This window comes from Octopus bimaculoides, chromosome 4 (genome assembly GCF_046866305.1).
Source record: "Octopus bimaculoides isolate indiv1 chromosome 4, ASM4686630v1, whole genome shotgun sequence".
Lineage (NCBI taxonomy): Eukaryota > Metazoa > Mollusca > Cephalopoda > Octopoda > Octopodidae > Octopus > Octopus bimaculoides.
This window is the reverse complement of record NC_142931.1, coordinates 123,091,132-123,118,631: the sequence shown is the minus strand read 5'-3', so window position 1 is coordinate 123,118,631 and position 27,500 is coordinate 123,091,132. Positions and strand designations below refer to the sequence as shown.

Here is a 27,500-nt window from a genome sequence, read left to right as displayed (position 1 = left end):
ATTTTTTACCTGTGGACCTCCTTTGAGTCCTATTTTATTCTGATGAACTCACTTATCCATTTGATGTTTAAAAAATCCTGTTATATTTCTATATTTTCATACTAGGAACTGTATAAAAAAATCTTAACTATTTGCTGTTTAAGAAAACTTACTATATTTTTATAATTAAACGTTATTATAAATTGTATAAAAAAATTCGTAAAAATATTTTGTGTATTGTAGAAGTATAACCAATTTATTGCAGATAAATTTTAACAACAAAATCTTATAATGGACTTCCAAGGGCCATATGGACCCCAGTTGAAAACCACTGCTCTAGACTATGCCTTCTGGCACAAAACTTACTCTGTAAGTCTTTGAAAGAACCGAGTCTTTTGTATATAAAATTCTCAAAGATGATGTTATAAACTTCTGCCTTATTGATTCAAAGACTGTAACGAGAAACATGAAAATGAAACTGTTGCACCCACTTGTTTACTAAATTCTTTACTAAATTTTATGGGCAACTTTAACTCTGCCAACTGCACCTTTAACCCTTTAGCATTCAGATTAATTCATCAATTGTAATGCTTATTTATCCACATTATTTCAAATTAATTATGCATTATCTCATAGCTTCATGATTTTGATGTGTTTAGAATGACACTGTAGGGTAGAGGCCAGATATGGCCTGTTTGAATGCTAAAGGGTTAAACACACTTTGTAAGAACTCTTACAAGTTATTCATTTACACTTAGTCTCCATATCACCCATACCTTTAAAATTCTTTCCCGGAACAATGAATAACAAGTAGAGAACTAAAGCCTGACAGAAACTCAGATATCCCCTCTTATTCAAGCAAACTTTATCTTGAACTAACTTCACTAAAATTCTTTCAACTACTTTTAAGACTTTATCCAGAAGCTTGAGGTCTGTCTAATTGCTTGTCACCTATGCATCACTTTTTTTCTCTTTTAATACTTGACAATATACACCAGTTGTCTGGAGTAACACCTTTCTATTCTATCTAATTAACCAGTTTGTCCTGTATATTTAGCCTCTCACCCACTCTTTTCAACCTATATCTACACAAGTTTCCCACACCTTCACAAAACACACACATCCTCATACAGACAGCAGATGACTAACTAGTGTCTGTTAGACACTGGTAAACTTAGCCAAAGTTTTTCAACACATTGTTTTATATGTTTAAGACCCTATCATATTTGAATTTAATATGCATAATGCTCCCCTGAAGTATCTTCCTTTGACCATATTGTTGATATTGATAATCAACATTTCTGTGTTTCCTCTTCTCTACTCTGTATCTATCTGTCCATCTGTGCGTCTGTCCACCCATTAGAATGATATTGTAGGGTTGGTGTGAGAGGCCACTTCTTGCCAGTTTGAACATAAAACAGATAAAATATTGAATATAGCCAGTTTAAATGCTAAAGGTTAAATGTTGAACGTTAAAGACCAGTTTAACTCCTATACTACATTTTCTATATTTTCCAAAATTTCAATTATTTGATATTATTGGACTTATTTCTCTTGCTTTTTAGATTTCAAGTGTCTCTAGTGGGTGTGTTCTCTACTAATTGCATACTGTATTCCATATGTGAATCCATACTTCGTATCAGTACACAGAATTGCTCCCCTGTGCTATTCTTCCCCTTATCATATTGTTAATATGACCTACATAGATCCTGACTATAATCTCAGCTTCATTTTCTTCCTTCATTTTTTTTTCTCAACAATTCTGAAACCGACCTCAATAGTTGTTTCCTATATTCATTCAACTTGAGTAAGTCTTTCACTAAACCATTCTTCCTTCTCAACCTCTCATAGGAGCATTCCTGTGTTTCTCTTCACTATCACGAGAGGGTTAAGTGCACCAGTGTTGATTTGGACTCTAATGACATCTCCATTCACATGAACACAATGCTTTGCAATTCACATCAGAGTACCTCACACCTCTCATTCTCATAGAACACATCTCTTAGATTTTCTCTTGACAAGGTACACATGGTAGCTTGGTTTCTATGTAGTTACTTTGTATCACTACCTGCTTTCTTTTACTTCTTCAAGATCTGTTACTTAGCTTTTATAGTTCTAAACCTCCATTCTATTGTATCACTATCTGTCTTGGTATGATAGTAAGTGATAATAGTATAGATAGTATAGAACTTACTAGTCAGAAGCTTACTAAAAGGTTGTTCCTGGAAATACTCAGATGGCCTCTGTGTTATTATTCTCCATTTCCTCCAAGAATATTGCTAAAAACCCGTTTTCAAATATTTTCTTTTAAATTAGCATTTTGTGGTTGTATCCACACATGCACAAACACAAACACAAACACACACACACACACACACACACACACACACGCACACATACTCACTCACTCTTATGTATAGTATAGTATCATGTTATCATGTCTTATGAGGACTGCTGTTAATTCATTCCATCTAGAATGCCTCTGTGATCTCCTCACTAGTTTTATTAATGGAAGTGGCATTGTTGTGTTGCAGCGCCTTCACTCTCTGCTCATCCTCACTAAATCCCAATAGCAAGTTTGGCAGAATGACCAGAAGTCATTAAACACAAATGTACAAGTGTATAGCATGAAAGACAGTAGAACTAGATTGATGCAGAAGTAAAAAAAAGTTGGCTTTCTGCAGAGGCCAGTCCTGATATTAGGAGCAGACTTTTCATATGCGCTTGGCAGCACTTCACTTAACACAAGTGTGTTCAAATCAACAGAAATCCAAGCACTGCTGGCAATATCAGTGTTTACGTGCATGCTAGCAGATATACATACACATAAATTTATATATATATATATATATATGTATATTTGAGAAGAATGTACTGATATATTGATGATTTTGTTGATGTTTTTTTTTATATAAGTTAGTTTGAGGAGTGGTGGGAGCCATGTCCATGACCTTTGCAGGCTTTCCTGATAGAAAGATAGGGAGTGACCTTTATATATATACAGAGAGAGATAATGAACATTTTAGATGTTGAAAATACATTTGAGAACAACAAAATGGTTTAATATAGAGATTATGAAAATGGATTTGAAATAAACAGCATGATTTATGATATGTCTTATGAATTGTTAGTTAATAAATTCAGTGCATTTTTTTTTAGTTGTTAGTTATTTTAAGAACAGATTATGCATACATACTATTGTGTGTGTGTAAAACACATGATGGCTGCATGAAAGTCATACATATTCATGTTATATAAGCTGCAAAATGATAATTGTTGGTTCAGTTCCAGGAATCGGTTATTGGTGTAAGTCAGCTGCCAAGATTCAAGAAATATCTCTGTACAAATAAGGAACCAATTGATAATGTTAATTTGTTACTGACAGTTGCTGCTCAAACTTAGTGTACAACCTGTTAATGGGAAATACTTTTGCTGGTTTACTTATTTAACCCTTTTGATACTAACCTGCCTGAAACCACATCCGGCTCTGTAGTACAAATGTCTTGTTTTCAAAAGTTCTGAATTAAAATCTTTCACCAAACCTTAGTCACAATTTATGTTCCTAACACTAGCTTAATAATAACTAAGTTATTTTACTAAAGGCGGCGAGCTGGCAGAAACGTTAGCACGCCGGGCGAAATGCTTACCAGTATTTTGTCTGCCATTACGTTCTGAGTTCAAATTCCGCTGAGGTTGACTTTTCCTTTCATCCTTTCGGGGTCAATAAATTAAGTACCAGTTACGCACTGGGGTCGATGTAATCGACCTAATCTCTTTGTCTGTCCTTGTTTGTCCCCTCTACATTTAGCCCCTTGTGGGCAATGAAGAAATAAAAAATAACTAAGTTATTTTACTAAATTCTTTGTTATATTTAAAATTAATTGAAAGAAACACAGAGCATCTCAACAGAAATATGGTAAGAAAAGGGTTAAACAGTTGCCAACAAAGCTTGCATAAATGAATGGTAGTGAGATAATAAGCACTAAATGTAGAAGACCTGCAGAAACTGGAGAGAAATGAGTTGAATCTGTTCTATTGAATATGTAATGTTAACCTGCATGGGAAGTAGAGAACAAGCGGAATGAGAGAATGATTTGGCATTAACACTTTTGATACCAACTTGCCTGAAAGATTGTCTCTTGTTCAATGATACAAACTTCTTGTTTCAAAGTATATTAAAAGCTTACATGAAAATTTCATCTTAATTTATGTTCCAAACATTACCTTAATAAGGGTAAAGTTATTTCACTACATTCTTCATTATTTTCAAAATGAACTGAAACACATAAATGGCCTTGTGGTTAGGGTGTTACACTCACAATCCTGAGATTGCGGTTTCAATTCCTAGATCAGGTGGTGCATTGTGTTCTTGAGCAAAACACTTCATCTCATGTTGCTCTACGATCACTTCCACATCTGACACGTACACTGTGTACCTGTTCAGGCTGTGTCGATTTGATGGAGGGAGTGAGCTGATGTACAGCACATGCATTTGATCACTATGAACAAACCATTTGTGCAGGTTGTTCAGCAAATACTCACACATCATCTTCAATGGGAGAGTCTGTCGTATTTCAACAGAAATATGGTAATGGAAAGCTTAAAAATATCATCTTAACTGTATGAAAGATGACTGGATTAGTTTGGACATGAATTTCTTTTTAAATTTTTAATTAATCTGTTGGGGAAGAAGAGGGATTCTCTCATGACTCTTAGATGCTCCAAGATTGAGCTTATATAGTTTGCTCATTTAATTCTGGAGATTAAATAAAGTATTTAAGACAGGGTCTAGGCAGGTGGTTGATCTCAGAATTGTGAGATCACATCACACATTGCTGAGCCTCATGGACAAGACAGTGATGGATTATAACGAGTTTTGATTTGCCAACTGCTAACCTATCAAACCCTCATAAATATTGTAAGCTGGACTCTAACAACAATAATGATGATATCAATTTGGATGATTAGTAAACAATCTCGCAGACTTAACATACACCCTTGGTTTAATCTTTCAATTTAGTGGCATATCTATCAACTTGTGGACATTATTAAGCTAGGCTTTGTGTGAATGTGAGACACATGTCCAAACTGGTTCACATGACTAGGCTAAATCTTGTTATGAATATTCAGATATCACAATACTGATTCAAGTAGTTGTCTAACACTGGGTCAACTTTGATCAAGTAGGCCTGTGATCAAAGTTGTTGCAGCTGTAACCATGCCATCTTTTATCCATACACAATGTATCTAGGACTACATTATGAAATGTGTCCCTCCTGTCAGAGCTGAGTTTTCTGTTAGTTATGTTCCATCTTGTAAGTGTTACTGGTACTTACTTATGTAGTTTCTTGGAAGTTTGAGATCTTGTTAGGTCAAGAAGTCTTTCTCAATAAATATTGCATTTTTTTTTTCAAACTTATAGCACATAAAGAAAAAGAAAGTTGTACAGTATAGCCTTGTATAGTGGTGGTTAAATACATATAGTGTTGCTATGAAATATATATGTAATTTACAGTGGAGCACATACAATATGTGTGATGTAGAATGTATACCGTGCAGCCTCACATTGTGAGTGTGATGTACACTGTAGCCATGTGTAACGTAAGCCACATACAGTGTGTCTGTACAGTGTAGCTACATGTAGTGGATGTGATGTATAGCTGCATACAGTGTGTGTGATGTACAGTGTATTCACATATGGTCTGTATGGTGTACAGTGGATACAGTGTTAGTAACATACACTGTAACCATGCATGATGTATGTGATGTACAATGTAAGCATGTACAATGTGTGTGATGCACAATGTAGCCATGTATGAAATAAGTGATATATATATATATATATATATATATATATATATATATATATATACTGTAGCCATGTACAGTCTGTATGATAAACACTGTCAGCCACCTATGTGTAACCATGTACAGTGTTGTGGATGTGATGTACAAAACAGCCATGTACATGGAAACTGTTGTATTGTAATTTGTTATAGCAGTTCTGAAAGCATGTTTAGAAAGAATTGATGTCTGTAGCTAATGTAAACCATGTAACTGGAAGCAACAATTCATAATGTCTCATTACTATGCAGGTGACCTTTGAAAAGCCACAATGGTTGATATATTGGATGCTAGCAATGGTGTGAGCAGACTTTCCCTTCTGGGTGATGAAGAAGAACAGGATTTCAAATGGAAGAAACCCCTGGAGCTTTTTGCTGAAAGGAAATTTGTGAGGATCTGTGCCCCTATGGTACGTTACTCAAAGTAAGTAGTTTGTATTCTTGCTTGTTGATTGGTTAGTTATGAAGTATTTCTACGACTATTCAGTGGGTTGGCTGCAGCTCCAAACTCATATATTTGCATGAATTGTCAGAGATGGTTTTTTATAAGTGGATACTGTTTTTAATACTAATCAGTTGTCATGGTCATCATTGTTGTCATCATCCTCTTCTGTTTCCTCCTCCTCCTCCTCCTCCTCCTCCTCCTCCTCCTCCTCCTCCTCCTCCTCCTCATCATCATCATCATCATCACCATCTTCATCATTATTCTATTGTCAGTCTGCATGCTGACATCAGTTGCCTGGTCCTGGCTTGGAAGGAGTGTGTTAAAAGAAAAATATTAGATCTTGTCTGATTGTAATCTCTGGTGTGTTTTTTTTTTTTTTTTTTTTTTGGAGAGGTTAGGGTTCTGCTATAGTTTTTAATATAAGGATGTAAAATAGATTCATCATGTAGAGTTTAAGTGCGATATAGAATCAGTGTTGACCATTTTTCTTTGGTGGCTGAAATAGCAAACCATAATTTTTTTTTCTCCATTTCACATGTATGTTTATTGTTTAGCCATGATAGGGTTCGGATCTATTTCAAAATGGGGGCACCAGTATTTTCTTAACGAAACACTAACGAAACACTTTGAAACTTGGGACACTGGTAGAATGTGTCATATAAAACATCTTTTACTCTTAGTCTTCTTAACAAAAAAACGTACATCGCAAGTTATTCCATGTTAAAGTTGTCGTATTTCTGTAATTTCAACCAATCACTGACGTCTATTCAGCTGAATAGAGTTACTGCTGGGCGGTCATAAAAATGTTATTCCCTGTGACATATTTCATCCGGTTTAATCGTAATTTATACGCATATATTGTTTATATAATAAATTACGCTGTGCGTATCTATGTGTGTAACAATTTTAGAGTTTGGATTCTAGAGTTAGGGTTAGTTTTAGGGTTAGGGTTAGGGTTAACAGTCTAGTTAGGGTTAGGGTTAGGGGATTAATACGATATACACCGTTACAGCGCTAACTGTTTTCAACTGAATAGATGTCAGTGATTAGTAGAAATTATCGAAATAAGACAATTTTTTACATGAAATAAATTCGAATACAAAAAATTTTTTCTGTTCTATAACACAAAATAGATAAGTATACGAAGTTTGAAAGGGTTCTGTTTGATTAAAGCCCTTTATGTCCTAAAACTTATTTTGCCATTTTAGTTGTTATGACCAACACTTAAAGGGACACAGTAAACTGGCCACCACTCTTGAAATATTTTATGCTGAACTCTTGAATTAATGTAAGCCATATGATTGGAAGTAACGATTTATAATGTTATACTATTATACATGTGACCTTTGAAAACCAACAATAGTTGACATATTGGATGCTATTGGTATGAACAGAGATTCTCTTCTGAATGATGAAAGGCTTGCAATCAACTGACCGTGGTGGACATAGAAATATTTTTATATCCTGTGTGTTGACTTCAGACTTTTAACCATGGCTAGCCACTCTTTATTCTTTGTCTTAATGTTTGGGATTTGAACATTGACTTGCATTTTAAATATGGCTGAGAGTTTGTTGATGGAGATGTGCTTCATGGAGGTAGTGACAAGTGACCGAAACCATTGGCAATATGCTGTGTTTGAGAAGACCCGTGAAGCCAAGTGAAATCATAGTCATGGCCAATGCCAGTGCCACATAACTGGCACTCATGCCGGTGGCACAAAAGAAGCACCCATTACACTCTTGGAGTGGTTGGCATGAGGAAGGGTATCCAGCCATAGAAACTATGCCAAATTAAGATTGGAACCTGATGCAGCCCTCCATCTTACCAGTTTCTGTCAAACTGTCTAACCCATACCAGCATGGAAAGCAGACATTAAATGATGATGATGATGATGATTTAGTTGCTGTATTTAACAGTTTGCATGGTTACTTACTAGTTCGTGTTGTCCCTATTTCAATTGTATTAAGTTTAACCTTTTAGTATTCAGATTGCTCTATCAAATGTAATGCTTTGTTTTAAATTAATCATATATTATTTCACAGCTTGGATATTTTGATGATGTGATTGCTTATTTTTAGAATGATTTTGTAAGATACGTATAAGAGGCTGTTTCTGAATGACTTGAATATAAAGCAGGTAGAATATTTGGACTTGACATGGCCAGTTTAAATGCTAAAGGATTAAAGGAGGTATTGGTTGCTGTGTTAACAAAATCGAAGGATTGATTCAATAAAAACTCTCATACAAACTTCATTGCATTTATCCCCATGTCAGCTTTGATCCAGTAGATCTATGGCCCATGGCATTCAAGGTACAACAATCTAATTTTTGTTTTTGTTCTTTTCGGATATAATATAGCATTTCCTTTTCAAGATAGTAAGGTATGTTTTAGAGGAGATTTTTGATGCTATTGTTAGCAGGTTGAGTGAGCACATAGAGGTCCCCTGCTTGGCTCATATTTTATTTGTGTTGTTATTCATAGTAGTCTCTGTCACTGGATGTCAAACATCAGTAGGTTCTTTGAAATGAAATCTGTTTAAATAGCAGTATTATGAAAGTTGATCTAGAGAAGTGTTGAACCATTGCCAGGATAAATTGCTGTTGGTAGTTTATCATTAAGGTCTATAAATATCCAGCTGTTGTGTTAAGAGATAATCCTAATGTTTAGCTCACCCAGTTTGGTGTGATGGTTTGTATTATTCATTATTTGGTGAAAATGAATTCAACAACAAATTGCAAATCTTTTATTAGGAACATAAAAATTAATCATCTAAAACTTCCCAGATGTGTGTGAAATTATTTCAAGTAGACTAACCTAATTTCTCTTTTCAATAGTTTTCAATTTATGTCACGGAAACTGTATTTAATGTCCCTTCCACAGTCTATTATTGTAGCAAATCCCTAAACTTTGCGTTCCCTTGGTACATGGTATATCACAAATTTGTAGGAGATGAGTATGATGGATTGAATTGAATCCAATATATTTATTATTAGTCTTTTGGGTTTTTTTTTTATCAATCTCTGTGACATGTAAAGCAAAGTTTACCAAACAATGGGATTTGAACTCAGAATGTAAAACGTGTGAAGGTATGTGGCCTAGTAGGATATTCGATTCATGATTGTAAGGTCATGAGTTTGAAAACTGGTGGCACATTGTGTCCTTGAGCAGGACACTTTATTTCATGTCGCTCCAGTTCACTCAACTGGCAAAATCGAGTAGTACTTGTAATTCAAAAGGCCAGCCTTGTCATGTTTTGTGTCATGCTGAATCTCCCTGAAAACTACATTAAGAGTACATGTGTCTGTGGTGGAGTGCTCAACCACGTGCATGGTATTTTCATGAACAGGGTGTTCCATTGATTATGTCAACTGGAACCCTCATCATCATAACCAGCAGAGTGCCACTAAGACACTGTTCATTTACAATTTCTACAACCAGCCGGCCATCTTTCTCAATATTGATTTCTGACATATTTGTAAGATCACAGATTTTTGAAGGATAGAACAGTTGATTATATTGACTTGGGTGCATGACTGGTATATATTTATTGACCCTGAAAGGATCAAAAGCAAATCTACACAGGTTGGATTTAAATTCAATGTAAAGCAGTATAGCTAAATACTAATTTTATCTAACCACCTCATTCTTAAATATATTTTAAAGCAAATTGCTGTTGTAAAGTGGAAGTTGTAAATTTGTTGCATAAGAAACAGTAATATACGGATGAATTTGATATGATTTTTATTTTCTCTTACTGAAAAATTTCTTTTGGATACAATCAAAGGACATTTTTATTTAATATTCTTTATTAGCAGCCAGCCTGACAAACCAAAGAGTGGTTTTTAACAAAGTTGAGTCTCCAAGAGACATAATATTGATGATTTGAATAATTCAATCTTGCTCCTACATCAATGTGTCTTAAACAAGCATAAACATGTCTAGATATTTTCGATGACCATTTGTGAAAATTTACCCTAATAGCATTGATCTTGTCTATTATAATTGCATTATGACACTTCTTTCTTCTTTTGAGGTTTTAAGATTAAGAATTAAATCATAACTGACAAATAAATTATTTTCTCTATGATTTGCAACCTGACAGAATGTTTACTCTGTGCAGGATTTTATTTTCCATATTTGGCGTTGTTCTCTTCTCTTTCAAAATGGCAGCCAATTTGTTGACATCAAAGCCAGCGCTACATTGACATTCTTTTTCATCAGTTTTAATTACTTCATACCACCAAAGTACCACAATAGAACACAACAGCTGATGACTCTCAATCCCAGCTGCCTGCTTAGCTCACTTCTACATATTCTCACACTCAACCAGGTTTATGTTGCACAGCTTGTAGGTCTTGGATCAATTTCCAAGTTTTCTGCTTTCACTTGCTTCTTATTTGTTATTATTATTATTATTATTGTGTGTGTGTGTGCACGCATATATGTCAGCATGCTTGTGTGTGAGTGTTTGTTCTGTTTTGTTCATGTTGTTGCTCAAATTATTAGTATAAGCTGAGAGTCCCAAACAGGATGAACTTTAATAGCTTAAAATCTTCATATTGAGCCATATTGAGCTATATTGATATTCAATTTATAGTATCATTTATCATTTATGTTGAAATGTTTCATGAGATGTATTTATATATATTTTTTTTCAATTTGATAACGAAACAAAGGATGAAAGGAAAAAGCTGAGGAAGAAAATTTACACGACTTGCTGTGCTAAAGTAATTTATTTTGCTCTGCTCTCGCAGATTCCCATGACTCTTTGTTGCCATTCTATTTCATTATTATGAATTTGAATTGAGAGCTTGAATCATAATGAATCTTTCATTAGCTGATTACAGAACCTGTTGATACGTTGCAGTTACACTCTTGATAGAGCTTGGTGATCCTGACTGTTGATCTTCTAGGATTGCTCCACTCAGCATCAATGTGAGAAGCACCATTGACTCAGTTGAGCTCTTCCACTACCTCTTCACAATCTGTCAAGCTGCAGTCTCATCTTTGCCGTATCCCTGGCAGGGTGGCTGAACAGGTGCCATGCCTTGCATAAAAGCAGGGCAGGGCATGATTGTCACTCTGTGGTATTTTCAAAATACCTGCATACCCAAGCTAAAGCAATTAGAAAATTTATAATAATAATAATAATAATAATAATGATTTCAAACCGAAACTTGTGGAAGAGTGTATATAAACCCCAGTTGATATGATTACCATATTTGCCGGTGTATAAGTTACAGCCATGTATAAACCGCACCCATGACTTTTGGTCCCCGACAGGGGAACAATGTGGAGGAAACCAGGAAATAACTGGGGCTAATGAAAAGGGAGAAATGCAGGATGAATACAAATTTCAATTTCATGATGATTTCATACTTAACAAACATTTCTGACTGCGATCATTGATATTCATAATTATTAATGGAAGAAGTCCAGGTTTTAATGCAAGAGATAATAAGAGAACATCTTTTTATTATGTGTGTTTATATGATTTATTCATATTGTGATCACTATATTTTTTCTTGAAAATGTGTGGTCCTAAAAAGGACTAACCCTAATGGGTAGAGACTTCACTCAAAGCCTAAGAACGCTTTGGCATCAGATGACACGTTGAAGACCTCGTAGAGTTGATTGTCTGCATATGCCAATTCATCTTTGTCATCGCTGGAGTCAGAAGAGTCGGGAGAGATGGCGTTGTCTTCCCACAAGATGTCATCTTCTGTGCTGTCGAACGTGTTGGATATACAGCACTTCAGGAAAGCCAGCTTGATGATGTCTTCTGGAATCTCTTCCCAGACCTTCAAGATTCACCCACAGATTGTCCCCAAGTCGACTTTCTTCATGTGCCCGGTCTTTGTCATCTCCTTTGGTGTATTGGCCATCCAATCCTCCCTGCAGTGCTTCTTTCATCCCATTCAAATATATTAATATTTGAATGGGATGAAATACACAGTTAACATCAGCAGGGTTTGAACTCAGAACAGAGCCAGAAGAAATACTACAAGGCATTTTTACAATCCACTGTCAATCTACTGCCCTATTCTATCAATCCACTGCATTAATAAATAAAATTGTTATTAATATAGGGTGCACAACCTGAAATTTGGTCAACAGGGTTGGTCAGTTAAATCAACCCCAGTACTTCAGTGGTACATGTTTTATCGACCCCATAGAGATGAAAGGCAAAGTTGATCTCTAGTCAGACTTGAACCCAGAACTCTGCCCCAACATGGCAGCAGTCCAATGACTGAAAGAAGTAAAAGTTAAAAGATTTACTGCAATTTCAATATTTGAAGTATGCGAATGTGGCAAACTGGCAGAAACGTCAGCACGCTGGGCAAAATGCTTAGGGGTATTTTGTCTGTCTTTACATTCTGCCAATGTTGACTTTGCCTTCCATCTTTTTGGGGTCGATAAATTAAGTATCAATTGTGTACTGGGGTCGATCTAATTGACTAGTACCCTCCCCAAAAATTTCAAGCTTTGTGCTTAGAGTAGAAAAGAATGTTTGAAGCATGCGGGAATAAAAAAAGATACCTTACCTTAAAAATAAGGATTGACATTAGAAAGGGCATCCTGCCATTGAATACTGCCTCAGTATTTTATATCAGGATGCCCTGCTATTCTTCCAACACATGTTAAAAGTAGATGTAAAAAACACAATGATATAATGTTAATGATGATGATGATAATGATGTGGAGATGATGTGATTATGATGATGATGATGATGATGATGAAATATGTGTCTTTATCTTTCACTTGTTTCAGTCATTGGATTGCAGCCATGCTGGGGCACCACTTTGAAATGTTTACTCCAACAAACTGACCCCTATTACTTACTTTTTTTAAGCTTGTTATTTATTCTATTGGTCTCTTTTGCTGAACTGTTAAGTTATGGAGAAACAGGCAAACCAACATCAATTGTCAAGCAGTGGTAGGGGACAAGCATAATACGCGCGCACACACACACACACACACACACACACATATGGTGGGCTTCTTTCAGTTTCCATCTATCAAATCTACTCACAGGGCTTTGGTTGGCACGAGGCTATAGTTAGAAGACACTTGTCCAAGGTGCGATGCAGTGGGACTGAACCTAAGACTGCATGATCAGGAAGCAAGCTTCTTAACCACTCATCCAAACATATACCTATACCACAACCGTGTGTGTGCACATGTGTGTGCATGTGTGTGTGTATATAGAGATTTGTTTATTTCTTTGTAATTTAATAATATATTTTTTTCATATCTGTCTTAATAAATCATGTAGCATCTGTTACTCCCCCTCCCCTTGCTTTTTACATAAATTTCTCCATACAGCCCCAAATGTTTTGCAAACACCTATTGTAACATGTTGTTTGTATGAATAGATTCTGATGGTAAAAAAATAATAAATGAGTGGTGGTGGTGGTGGTGCTGGGGTGCTGGTGCTGGTGCTGGTAGCAGCGGTGGTGGCTGTTGTTGTTAAGGGAATGGTGAAGATCATCATCTGAAAGGGGTAGAACATTACTGTATCTAATTGTCCTATGTTCTGAATTCAAACCCTGCTGAGGTCGACAGTTTGATATTCACCTCTTGATGCAGTGACTAGGCAATATCAAAGTACCTGTCAGATACTGCGGTCAATCACTTTTATCAATTCTCCCACTCCCGTCAAAATTTGTGACCTTGTGTCCAGTTAAGGAACTATTGTTGTCGTCATCATTGTCGTTGTTGTTATTGTTACTGCTACTACTACTACTACTACTACTACTACTACTACTACTACTACTACTAGTAGTAGTAGTAGTAGTAGTAGTAGTGAGAAAGCAGCAATCTGATCAGGAGCATTTCATCTGCCTTTATGTTCGAGTTCTAATTCTGTCAAGGTCAACTTTGCCATTCATCCTTTTGGTGGTCAATAAGTACCAACCAAGTATGGGGGTGGCGGTCGATGTAATTGACTCCCCACCCCCCACCAAAAGAATTTCAGGCCTTGTGCTTCTAGTAGAAAGGATTATTATTATTATTATTATTATTGTTGTTGTTATTGGTATTGTTTTATTATTGTTGTTGTTGTTGTTGTATTGAGGCAAGTCTATGTATATTTTAATAGTGTCTGAGTTGTGTGGTTTATTGATTACAGTACCAACACTGGACTAACTAGATAGGTGAACTTCATCTCTCTCTTCCTTTCTGTCCCCCCCTCTCTCTCTACTCTGTCTCTCTCTTCCTCTATCTGCCTCTCTCTCTCTCTCTCTCTCTCTTTCTCCTTCCCTCCAGCTGCAGTATTGGAGGCTAAACTATTGACTGGGCACTGTCCAAACCAATTGCTGACATAACCATGAACAGGTGTGAGTCATATAGACACAGACATCAAGACAACAGCAGCAGTAGCAACAACATGTATTAGTGGTGACGGGTGTGGGAGGGAGTAGCTGTGGTGACCTTGAGGAAAGTTTAGATAATGGTAGTGGTGGTGGTGGTGGACATGGCATTGAGGTGGTGATGAAGGTGGTGGGAGTATTACCTGTGATAGCATTGTGGTGATGTTAGTAGTGATGATGATGATGGTGGTGGTGGTGGTGTTACTTGTGGTGATGATGACGATGATGATGATGATGGTAATGGATAGTGCTTTAATGATGGTGGCAGTGGTGATGGTTGTGGTGGTGGTAATGGTGATGATGCCAAGGAGGAGGGCGAAGCTGCCACCGCTGAGGTTGTGGTGATGATGGTAAACTATAGTGTGAATGATGATGGCTAATGAATTAATGGTGAAGATTGATGGTGGTGGATTAATGGTGGTGAAGCTGAGGGTGGTGATGTATTATTAGTAATAATGGAAGAGTTATATTTTTTTCCCTTCTTTCTTCTGCAGTTTTCCTTTTTCTTTCTTGTTCTTCCCACTTTTTTCTTCATCTTTGTTCTGTCTGTCTGTCTCTCTCTCCCTCTCTCCCTTCTTTTCTCCCTCCTTTCTCTCTCTCTCTCTGTCTCTCTCTCTCTCTCCCTCTCTCCCTTCTTTTCTCCCTCCTTTCTCTCTCTCTCTCTCTCTCTCTCTCCCTCTCTTTTCATCTCTGTTGTCTGTGAACAGGTTTCATTAAATCTACTACAGACTTATTGATTGATTTTTTCTCTTCCTGCTCCCCTTTGCCATCATCATCATCACCACCATCATTGTCACCACTATTATCATTATCATCATCATCATCATCTTTATCACTGTTATTTTTATTGTCATCAACATTGTTATCTCTTCACCGTCATCAGTATTCTCATCATCGTCATCACCAACACACCACCACCATCAAACACTATCATCATCATTATCATCTTCATCTTAATGTGTTTCATTTGAAACAGTCTCTGATAAGAGATGTATCAGGATTTGATAATACAGGTGTGTGTGGGTGGGGAGGTAGGTATATAATTCTGTGTAAGAGTATGTTCAATCACACACACACACACACACACACACACACACACATGTATAGGTAGATAGATACACACACACACACACACACACAATGCATATGGGTGTGTATGATTATGTGTGTGATGTATGTAGCCATATGTTTGCGCACATGTATGTGTGCATGTGTATGTTTGTAGGCCAACAATCTTTGTTCAAATGCTGGGAACAATCCAGAATTTATCTCTCTATCAGTGACAGGACATAAATTATATCTAACTACTGTGTGTGCGTGCGTGCATGCGCATGTGTGTGTAAGTGATATGTGCATACATACACGTGTGTGTGTATCTGTGTGCGTGTGTGTGCCTGTGTGTGTTTGTGCACTTAGTGCCACTCTTGACCTTGCATAGGTACAGTATTCTGAAGCGCTTATACGATCCATTCATTATTTAACACCTGAAACTTCTTGGCACCTCTTCACCAAAGAACATAGGCTCCTGTCAAAAAAAAAAAGAAAGATTTATCGTCTATCTTTTTTCTTCTTTTGGTCATTGAACTGCAGCCATACTGGGGCACCGCCTTGAAGGGTTTCATCAAATAAATCAACCCCGGTATTTATTTATTTCTTAAGTCTAATGCATGTTCTATTGATCACTTTTGCTGAACTTTCAAGTTACAGGGACATAAATAAACCAACACTGGTTGTTGAGAAGTAGGGTTCGACAAACACAATCACAAAGATGCACACATACACACACACACACACACACACACACACACACACACACAAGGTGCATTGCCAAGTGGTTAGAGTGTCACACCCTAAATATTGTGCTGGGATATATCCCGAAGGTATTTATTCTTTTACTTGTTTCCGTCAGTGAACTGTGTCCATGCTGGAGCACTTATATGATCCATTCGTTGTTTAACACCTAAAACTTCCTGGCACCTCTTCACCAAAGAACATAGGCTCCGGTCAAAAACCTTCTTCAGAACAGATTTATTGCCTATCTTTTACTCGTTTCGGTCATTGAACTGCAGCCATACTGGGGCACCGCCTTGAGGGATTCCGTCAAATTAATCAATCCCAGTATTTATTTCTGAAGTCTAGTATTCATTCTATCAGTCTCTTGCCAAACTGCTAAGTTATAGGGGCATAAACAAAGCAACACCGATTGTCAAGCTATGGTGCGAGGGCAAACAGGAAAATGCATCTGTCTATCTATCTATCTATCTATCTATCTATCTATATCATCTCCATTTAGCATCCATTTTCCATGCTGGCATGGGTTGGATGGTTTCACATGGTTTCTGCTGCTGGATGCCCTTCCTATCACCAACCACTTTACAGAGTAGACTGGGTGCTTTTTACATGGCACCAGCCCCAGCGGGTTCACCAAGTAACTTGCAAGACCAAAACCCCTCAACAGGAAGGAGGAGTAAGGCTTCCACACAGTTTCTGTCTACCAAATTTTCTTGCAAGGTGTTGGTTAGCTTTGGTCTATAGTAGAAGACACTTGCCAATGGTGCTGCACAGTGGAACTGAACCCAAAACCACATGGTTGCAAAGTGAGCTTCTTAACCACACAGCCATGCCTGCACCTTTGATTTGTTCATTTTCAGTCGACAACTTCTCTGTCAACTGTCTCACTAGAACTAGGGCATATGTGCCACCACACCACACTATGATGATAGTAACACAGTCAGTTTTTCTGTATATATATATATATATATATATATATATATATATATACATTAGATTGGAAGAATAGTTAAGCTGCTTTTCCATTTAGGTGTTCAGCTTCATCATGGCAGCAGAGGCCAAACTGAGTTTTGTTGTCTCGTTTTAGGTATCAAAATATTTAACATGCTTAGCTTATAAAATTTACCCAAACACGATCCATTTAGAAATTAATGAGACTTAATGACAATATGCAAACAACATGATTAAGGGAACATAGTTATTGGTTAATACCATCAGTATTAATAAAGCAAAAATAGCTTTAGGTCTCTAACTTTGGTACGCAGTGCATTGAATTTGTGTGGAAAGGTTGTAGTCGGTTCAGTCATTGCTGGAAATATGATTGCTACTTACGTTATCAATCCCCAAGGGGTAAAAGGCTAAGTCACACCTTGTGGGATTTGAATTTGGAATGTAAATTAACTTAACTAAATATTCCAAGTCATTGAGTCATGCGCTTTTATTGTCTCTGCCACTCCTCAGCCCTTATTGCTGCTGTAACTATTAAATATCACGTTAAGTCATGTTATGAAAGTAAACAACTGTATTTAAGGTTCTGTGTTAGAATCTTATGGTGTAACTCGAGTCTATGATAACAGCTGGAAGATAAAAGATTGTCAGTCTCTACAGGGAGTTAGGGATTATTACAAACTTGCAATAAGTTTCTTATAGGGTCACTTGATCTGCTGATATAACAGCAAAATCTTCCTTAACAATTTCCCTATTATAGCCTTATTGTAGAATGAAACTCAGATGTGAGGGAGAAGCAGCACCGCATGAGTATTGAATTGACTTTGCAATCTTTAATTCCTCACTGGAACTGTTTAACTGTGTATTAGTAGATGCTTTAAATAAGGAACACATGTTTTTATATTGTGGGATGGTGTACCCTCATACCCTCAATAAACAAAGGATGGTAATGATTATGTATGAAATAAGGTTAGGTGGTTGTGCAGAGAGGACAGTCATTGCAGTAATTGTATTGCATGGCAGTGTGGTAAGAAGTTTGTTTCTCAACTACATGGTTTCAGGTTCAGTTACAATTCCATGGCACCTTAGGCAAGAAGGTCCCATTGCATGGTACCTTCTATAGCCTTTGAATGACTAAAACCTTGTGAGTGTATTTGGTAGACAGAAATTGAAAGAAGCCCATTGTGTGTGTATGTGTTTCCTCTTCACTGCTTAACAACTGATGCTGGTTTGTTTATATGTCAGTAACTTAGCAGTTCAGCAAGAAACTGATAGAATAAGTCCTGGGATAAGTTTGTTTGACAAAGCTCTTCATTGATCGAAACAAATAAAAGAAAAAAAGATAAAAGATATGTATTGGATTATTTTCTACCTAAAGTGTATAAACCTGTCCAATATAAGTGGTGGAATAATGATCTTTAGAAGAGCTATAAAACACGAATTCAAAATTCTATAAAAGAGCAGTTCAGATATAGAAAACATGTTATATGGGGTGTATCTGTATTACAGTTCCTCTTAGATTGGCACAAGAAAGGAGAGAAATAATTTTCTGTTTTGAGTATGTGTTCAGTTAAGTACATGCCTCATATTGAGACAGCTGAATGAAAAGTTCCATCCAAAGTGATTCAATTGTTGCAATGGGCAAAAAAAAATGTGTAACTATCAGCTGCTATGGCTTGAGATTTGTAACATTATTTACATTGTAATGATTTGTAATTGTTAGTTGCTAATGGCTTGTATCTGTAAACTGAAGACTTGCAACAGTAGTGTCAGCTACAATGGCTTGTAACTGTATATTGTGCATCCATTCATATCATCATTGTTCATGTAACTTGTCAAAGTTTTTTCATCTGTACAAGAAAATGAAAGACATATGAACTATATAATACAATTCTAGCTACGGTATTGTGGTCAGTGGGTGAGCTGCATAGATGGTAGTTACTGAAATGACTGATCTCTATGGCTGGTCTACATGGCTCTGAGCAAAAGGTTGTTGTGAGCTGGTGGTAAAAATGCCCAAATGTGAAGTGTTTTCTTTATATGACTGACTGCAGCTAATCTGTATAAAAGTGAAAGAGTGAATAGATACTTACTTTCATTATATCCTGCACCTAGAGAAGTCTATTGTCTAGGTGTTGTGTGGACGCCCCCAGACAATAAGTAGACTAGTCCAATATGTATAAATAGTGGATGTGATAGCTAGACAGGAAGCATCACGTAGAGTGAGCCGGATCCGTCGGTAGACTAGACGTTGAATTCTGTTGAGTCGAGTAGTCGGAAGTGAGAGTTCGGTAGATGAGTAGAGGTACGTCATTGACGAAGGTACACAATTCATAGCGAAGGAGTTCGAAAGATTCTGTAAGTCGGTTCAAATGAAGCATGTGTTAACTCCGCCATACCATCCAAGGTCAAATGGGTTAGCGGAAAGATTTGTTGACACATTCAAGAGAGCTTTAAGAAAGACCAGACAGAAAACCCTTGAAGATACAAAAATGACAAAGTTTTTGCAGATGTATAGAATAAAGCCGAATCCAAATGCAGAGTCGGGTAGGTCACCCACTGATTTGATGTTTTCCAGAAAAATTCGTTCTATTTTTGATAAATTGTTGCCGAGTAGGAAACAGAAAATAGAAAATTTGGGAAGAACAAAATTTTTTAACACAGGTGACAAAGTGTATCTTAAAATATATAGAAACAAAAAACAGGACTGGAAACAAGGAAGTATAACTGGATGCCTTGGTAATGTGATGTACACGGTAAAAGGACCAAAATACGAACACAGAAGGCATATAAACCAATTAAAAAAAAGATATATCAAAAATCAAGAGAGGCGAGAGGAACCAATGGATATATGGTATGATTTGTTCAAGGTCCCAGAACCACAAGCAGAAGCAGAACCGACATGTAGGTCAAACAGGAAGAGAAAACCTACAGAAATGATGGAAATTAACGCTAAGAGAAAAAGATATGCCAGTTTCTCATCAAGGAAATAAAATTGATAAATTCGGGTTTAGAAAATAAAAAAAACTCTCAAAAGGGGGAGGTGTTGTGTGGATGCTCCCAGAGGATAAGTAGGCTAGTCCAATACGTATAAATAGTGGACATGATAGCTAGACGGGAAGCGTCACATAGAGCGAGCTGGAGCCATCGGTAGACTAGATGTTGAGTCGAATCGTCGGAAGTGAGAGTTCGGTAGTTGAGTAGAGGTACATCATTGGCGAAGGTATGCCATCCAAACGTGCGATATAACACTAGGTCAGTCAATTTCTTGTTTTATCTTGATTTGATAGCAATAGTAGTATGTAATGTTCAATACAGAACATGGATGGTTTAGGTCCATATCAGAAAGCACTATCAACAAATAATTCTCATTCAGAAGAAAGGAGCATGCCTTTTGTTTTTTACAAGAATGTAGGCTATGACTTTTGCAGTAACCACACTCTCACATTGGCTGAAGTTTAATTGCTGCTGCTGATTCTGTAGTCAACAATGAGGTGTGTCATTGTTGAAATTCAATTAATATTCTGCAAATCAAATATTTGGGTGCTAGTTCATATTGTTCACATTAAATACACTGTTATCTTTTAATGTAAGTGTTTTGTTATAGTAGAACATAGAACAAACAACTGTTATATCAATTACTTTTGTGTTATAGGTTTCCTTGATTAGAACTAATTAGAGATGCTTAACTGCAACAGTGAAAATATAATGAAATTGTCTCTTTACATATAAGTGAGACTATATAATGCATGTATCAGAACAAACTGTGGGTTTTCAGACAGAACTGTCATACCAAATAAAGAGTGTAGTTTAATCATTAGATTTGAAATGCCAATGCAAAAGATAGAGGAAAATTGTGACCATATTGAGAAATTGTTTAGGTACTAGAGACATCATGTGATGTATGAGAAAACAAATTCACATTGTAGAAGAGGTTATTGGCAAGAGTGGGGAGTATTTGATGAATGAAAATATACTAACAGCTGGTTGCTGGTTATAGCCCTTGTTGTGAAGTAGATGCAGGGAAGAAAATATGATCTGTTAAAATTTTTTTCTAGCTAATGAACTGAGTGAGGGATAACTATAAAAATTGTTGTTGCTAACTCCTTTAACCTCTTTTCACACAACCTCTATGCACTTGTCTAATCTACTTCAAATAACATATAAATTGCCTTAGAATCATATACTACAATCTTATAAAAAAAGATACATTAGATATAAATCAAGATGGGATGTTCATAACTGGAATATCTTTAATTAATCATTGGTTTGCTTGATCTGGGCTGACTTGAGGTTAAACAATGTATCAGAATAAGTTGTGGGCTGTCAGACAGAACTTTCATATCAAATAAAGAGTGCTGTTTGATCATTAGATTTGAAATGCCAATGCAAAAGATAGAGGGAAAATTATGACCATGTCGAGAAAATATTTAGGTACTAGAGATGTAAGTCACGTTTGCAGAAGCCAATGAGGGAATCGTGATACAATCACCTGGCTTGTTCAATAACACCTCCAATTTCTCTTACTAAACTTATCACCATCAAAATAGAGACAAGATTTAATTCTTAGTTTGTTAGACTTGTCAGTACTCACATGTAATTTCATATTTTTATAATACGGCATTAAAAACAACTGTTTATACTTCAGGAGGTTAAAATGAGAGACCTCAAGGGGGAAATTAAAAGATGTCATTGAAAAAAATATGAATTCAATGACCCAATCTTCAGTGACACAGCTCTCCTAATTATGAATGTTAATAATCAGTGATGTGAGAAAACATCTAAAAATATATTCATTTACTCTGTTCAGTCATTGGACTGTGACTATGCCTAGGCATTACCTTTAACATATTAAAGAGCTAAACCATCAGCCCATTTAGTGATAATAACAGTTTGTAACTTTAGCACACGCTGATAAATTTTGTGGGTGTGTGCAGTCAATGAAATCAGCTTCACTACTTCACAAGTATTTATTTTTATTGATACCAATAAGATAAACAGCCGAGTTGGACTTGATGAGATTTGAACTTGTGATATAAACATACATGACATATAGGTACAAACATGGCTCACTTTGCAACCAAGTGTTTGATGAGATTTGAACTTGTGATATAAACATACATGACATATAGGTACAAACATGGCTCACTTTGCAACCAAGTGTTTTGGGGTTCAGTCCAGGTGTTTGTTGAATTTTCTTGAGAACAATCTTTTCTTAGTGATCAGACCATAGGTGGTCTTCTTCTAGCAAAATGGATGTCCACTTAGTGGTCAACCCTCTTATATGTATGTAATATATATATATATATATATATATTGGCATGTGTGTGTGTGTTTGTGTATGTCCACCATCACTTGACAACAGGTGTTGGTTTGCACCCCTGTAACTTAGCTGTTCAACAAAACAGATTGATAGAATAAGTAAAATATGTACTGGGATCAATTTGTTCGATTAAACTCTTCGAAGCAGTACTCCAGCTTTGCAGTATTCCTATAACTGAAACAAGTAAAAGATAAGTGACTTAATGAAGCATAACTAAACTGCACAAGATATTTTGTCTGACACTCTACCAGTTTACTATGCATCACATTTATAATAACAATGATTTCTGTCAATAGCAGAAAATCACTAACTTAGAGACAGGCAAGGTACTTGGTGCCCCTGTCAGTGCAGGTGCCACTTAAGAAGCATCCAGTCCACACTGTAAAGTGGTTGGCATTTGGAAGGGCATCCAGCTGTAAAAGCCATGCCAAAACTGACCTTGCCTGTGCTTGTGCCACATAAAAAGCACTAAGTCCACTCTGTTGAGTGATTAGTGTTAGGAAGGGCATCCAGCCATAAAAATCTTGTCAAAACAGTCACAGAAGCCTGGTGCAGGCTTCTGCCTGGCCAGCTCCTGTCAAACCATCCCACCCATACCAGCATGAAATGCAGATCTTGATGATGAGGATGATACAGTCGATTAAATTGACCCCAGCACTCCACAGATACTTACTTTATCAACCCCAAAAAGATAACGAGTAAAGATGACTTTGACTGGACTTGAACTCACAATGAAAGGGACTTGACTAAATAATGAAAAGCATTCTGTCTTACACTTCATTGAGTCTACAAACACAGTGTCTTTTCATAATATATATTGATTTCCTATATGTGACTTTACATGTGTATATCTGTACATCTGTTTATAAGGCCAATGTGTATAGATGTATGTGTTTGTGTGTGTGCATGAACATAATTATGTATGTATATGTGTGTATATATATATGCACATGTGTACATGAATATATACATGTACATACACATGTAAACATCTAAAGGTGTGTGTGTGTGTGTGTGCTTTTGCACAAGTGTGCATTTATGTATGACCATGCTGTATGCTAACTCCTCTTACATAACAACAATTTATTTCATTATTGAATGTCATGGGTATCAAGAGTAAAATTCCATGCTTGAGAGGCCTTGTCACATACAATCAATGTAGGAGCATGATATTTAAAAAAAAAAAAAACACATTTATTTACAAACATATTATATACAGAAATATACATACCAACATATGTCATGGTGATATTACCATGTACATTCATAAAGATGTCACGCCTTTTGTTATTTCATGCAAATTAGGTTGTGGTAAAACTCAAGATAATGATATGTACATTATGTTGTTCATTAAATTCCTCAAATTGCGACAGAAAATTTTAAGAAAACCTCAGTAAGATGGAAGTATTTGTCCAAATTGTGTGGTTTCAGTTTTTACAAACTTAAATATTTAGAGAGCTGCATACTCTTAGGAATGTCAATATGACTGAAGACAAACAGAATCTCTGCTTGACCTCACCAACATGCTGTTCATCAAACAAATGATCCTTTACCCAACTAGAAATGTTTGCTTTACACTTAATGCAGAATTCATCTATAATGCTAATGTGACTCACACAGTCTTCTGTGCCCTTAATGTAGTAGCATTGACAATGTTGCTCAATTTTTCAGAAGAAGCATTGCAGTTTTGTCAAGCTTGAATTTCTAAAACCTCACTGAAAATCAGTTAAGAAAGATATCTGTAAGCCAAGCCATTCTAATGTTCTTGTTATGCATACATTGGCATGAAACAAGAAGCTACATCAACAATAGAAGCATTAAATGTGTCGGATATGTTACAGAGCTGAAACTTGAAATTTGATAAAATATCACATCCAAAGACAGTACAATGCTTGTAAGATGAAGGACAATGTTCTCGAAACACTTAAATGGATAGGAAGGGCATTTTAAAATGTCCATGATAGAAACTGAGAATAAAGTAAAATGCTTGCACAAAAATATGAGAGCAACAAAGGAAGCCAAACTGTGGTAAACATAAAAATGAACTGTAAAATATTTTACAGATTTACAAAAGAAACACCTTCAGTGCTTTAGGAAATGAAATTTAGAAATTGAAGGAAATAACTTTTTTTACTGCTGACCTTCAGAAGTTAAGTGATGTAGTGAAAAATTCAACACTTCCACTGTACCATATACAAATAGATAAATCAGATGATGTCTTCAAGACTATTGCTTTGAAAAAGGAAATGGCAACGTTTGCATAATAAAAGATGTAATATTCTATTACAAATAAGGTAAACAGGCCTAGATGGGGTTTTTTCCCACACAAAAAACACACAAAAAGACTCTAATCAAGACACTGTCCTTGGTAAACTTCAAAAGGGGGTATAATGTGTCCTTACACTTAATGGATGAAACAAAGCAGATTCTTATAATTACAAACTTAACTCTCTCTGACTTCATTTATCAGCAAGGCCATCGAAGAAATTATCAGAGAGAAACTAGTTATGTTCATCATCATCATTATCATCACCATCACCATCATTTAATGTCCATGTTCCATGCTAGCATGGGTTTGACTGGTTTGACAAGATCTGACAGGTCCAAGGTCTACATTGTGCTCCACTGTCTACATTAGTGTGGTTTCTGTAGCTGGTTGCTCTTCACCGTGTGTTGGGTGGTAGTAGTTTTTAAAAAATTTTTTTTTTTTATGCCACCAGCACTTGTGAGGTCACCATGCAGCTTACAAGACTACAAACCTTGAGAGAGATAGCTTTAAGTTAAGAGATTGATGCAATTAAAGTAAAAGAGAAGGGACCAGAGCAGAACAGGTTTCTTGTGGTAGAAGGGTCACTTGGCTACTCACATTTTAAAGGAAAAGGTGTGTGGGGTGGAGGAAATATCTTTCTAAATAATGCCCAGTTTGTATTCAAGTAAAAACTGTTTTGAACAGAAAAATATTTCAAAGAGTTGTTTTAGAACCATTATTACATGTAAATAGTTATCTCAAACAACATCTTCATTTATGACAACAGCCACTCAGAAAACAACAAAACAGAAATAGGAAAGATTGCCAAAATTCCTGATGATTTCAATAAAAAACCCCACAGAAATACATCAGTGCTATATACAAGTGGGTTGTGAAAAACAATGAGCAATGCAATGTAAAAAGTCTGAAACACTCTGCTATTAACATCACAACCTAGATACATAAAACAAGAAGAGATTATAACATGAAAATCTGAGTTATGTAAAACTTGGGAATTAAAATGAGTAGTAATGGTATTATTTCATACACATGTAATAACATGAAAATGATTGGCGGAGTAAATTCCATGAAGAAGTTGTGTTGATCCTGTGAAAGATATATTTATCAATTGTCAGAATTACTCCCAATTACGATCACCTCATATTGTTAAACTTGGTGTTGAACTGGTAGTAATGTACTGGTCCTGCACCATGAAGACTGTCTCTTTGCTGATGAACTGCTGCAGATTGAAAAACTCTATCTGAAATAGAAAAATATGCAGAAATTCATATTTAAAATATGTTGGAAGGGGATACTCCAAACTTTGGAGAAGGTACCAGAGAGGAAGAGGACTGCCACAAGAATGGATAGAGAGGTGTGTTTGCTGGTGGAGGTTGGCAGTTGAGGGTTTGCAGGCTGTACCCTAAGTAAGGCCTGTGGAACTCTGGGCATTACAGGAATGAGCAGAAGAACAACATAAAAACTGCTAAGAAAACGTCGAGAGTTTCTCGACCATTTTTTACCTGTTGACCCTCTTTGTTTGCTATTTTACCTGGATGTACCCTCCTAGTCATTCGATGACTAATGGAGGAGAAGGGCGCTTAGTTTTGGCTGCACCTTTACTAAACCTGCCTTCCAACAGTGTTGTGTTAGTTTCAGTTCCAGCAGCCAGAACCGACCAGCTGTTTGGTGTTACAAGCCTTTGAACCAGGAGGAGGGCATGCTATGAATGAGATCGCTACCTTGGTCTACCTGTCAATCAGTGATGCTGCTTAAGTGTCAGCCAGCCTCACCTAGCGACACTATTTGAGGCTTAATATCTTCTTGAAAAGACATAATGAATGTACATGAAATAAATGTCAACACATGAAAACAAATTAAGGTGGTGAACTGGCAAAATCATTAGCACACCAGGCAAAATACTTAACGTCATCTTATCTGTCCTTACATTCTGAGTTCAAATTCCGCCGAGGTCGACTTTACCTTTCATCCTTTCAGAGTCGATAAAATAAGTACCAGTTGAACACTGGGGTTGATGTAATCAATTAATCCCCCTTCCATGAAATTGCTGGCCTTGTGCCAAAATTTGAAACCAATATACGAAAACAAAATGTGAACATTTTATACTGAGCAAAATCACAGATGAACCTACACTATAACAAGAGACATATATGAAGGCGTTGTCTCACCAGCTGTAAGCAGTCTTTCACCATCCGGCACACACACAACAGAGAAAGCTACCAATCTCTGTGATTATGTACGTCATGTTTTTTGAGTTTTTTTTTGCATGTTTATTTTTAATAGCTGGATGTTTTCCATATTGTCAACCACTTTGCATCATGAACTGGGTGCATTTTATAATACCACCCACACTGGAGGGGTATTCTGCCAAGACTAAAATTCCCCCCTACCTTATATCAGTATTTATTCAGTTACTAGTGATCTTGACAGTTGCCTGCACTGCAGGTTGCTGAATTCATGCGTTTGCCATTTCTACTTCAGTTTGGTGGGCTTAGGCTTTATGGCTGGATGCCCTTCTTATTCCTAT

At 36.4% G+C, this 27,500-nt stretch overlaps 1 protein-coding gene across 8 annotated transcripts in view; it reads left to right on the top strand.

The window, feature by feature from the left end:
- LOC106880305 (tRNA-dihydrouridine(20a/20b) synthase [NAD(P)+]-like) overlaps positions 1–27,500 on the top strand; it is a 186,174-nt gene that overhangs the window by 119,807 nt on the left and 38,867 nt on the right. For 7 of the 8 annotated variants that reach the window (XM_014930182.3, XM_089351335.1, XM_052967409.2 and 4 more), the window contains one exon: positions 6,075–6,246. The exons of the other annotated variant lie outside the window; for it this stretch is intronic. In XM_014930182.3, the coding sequence (XP_014785668.1) occupies positions 6,095–6,246 (152 nt within the window). In that variant the 5' untranslated portion in view covers positions 6,075–6,094. The remainder of the gene's footprint in view (positions 1–6,074; positions 6,247–27,500) is intronic. 8 annotated transcript variants of the gene reach the window in all.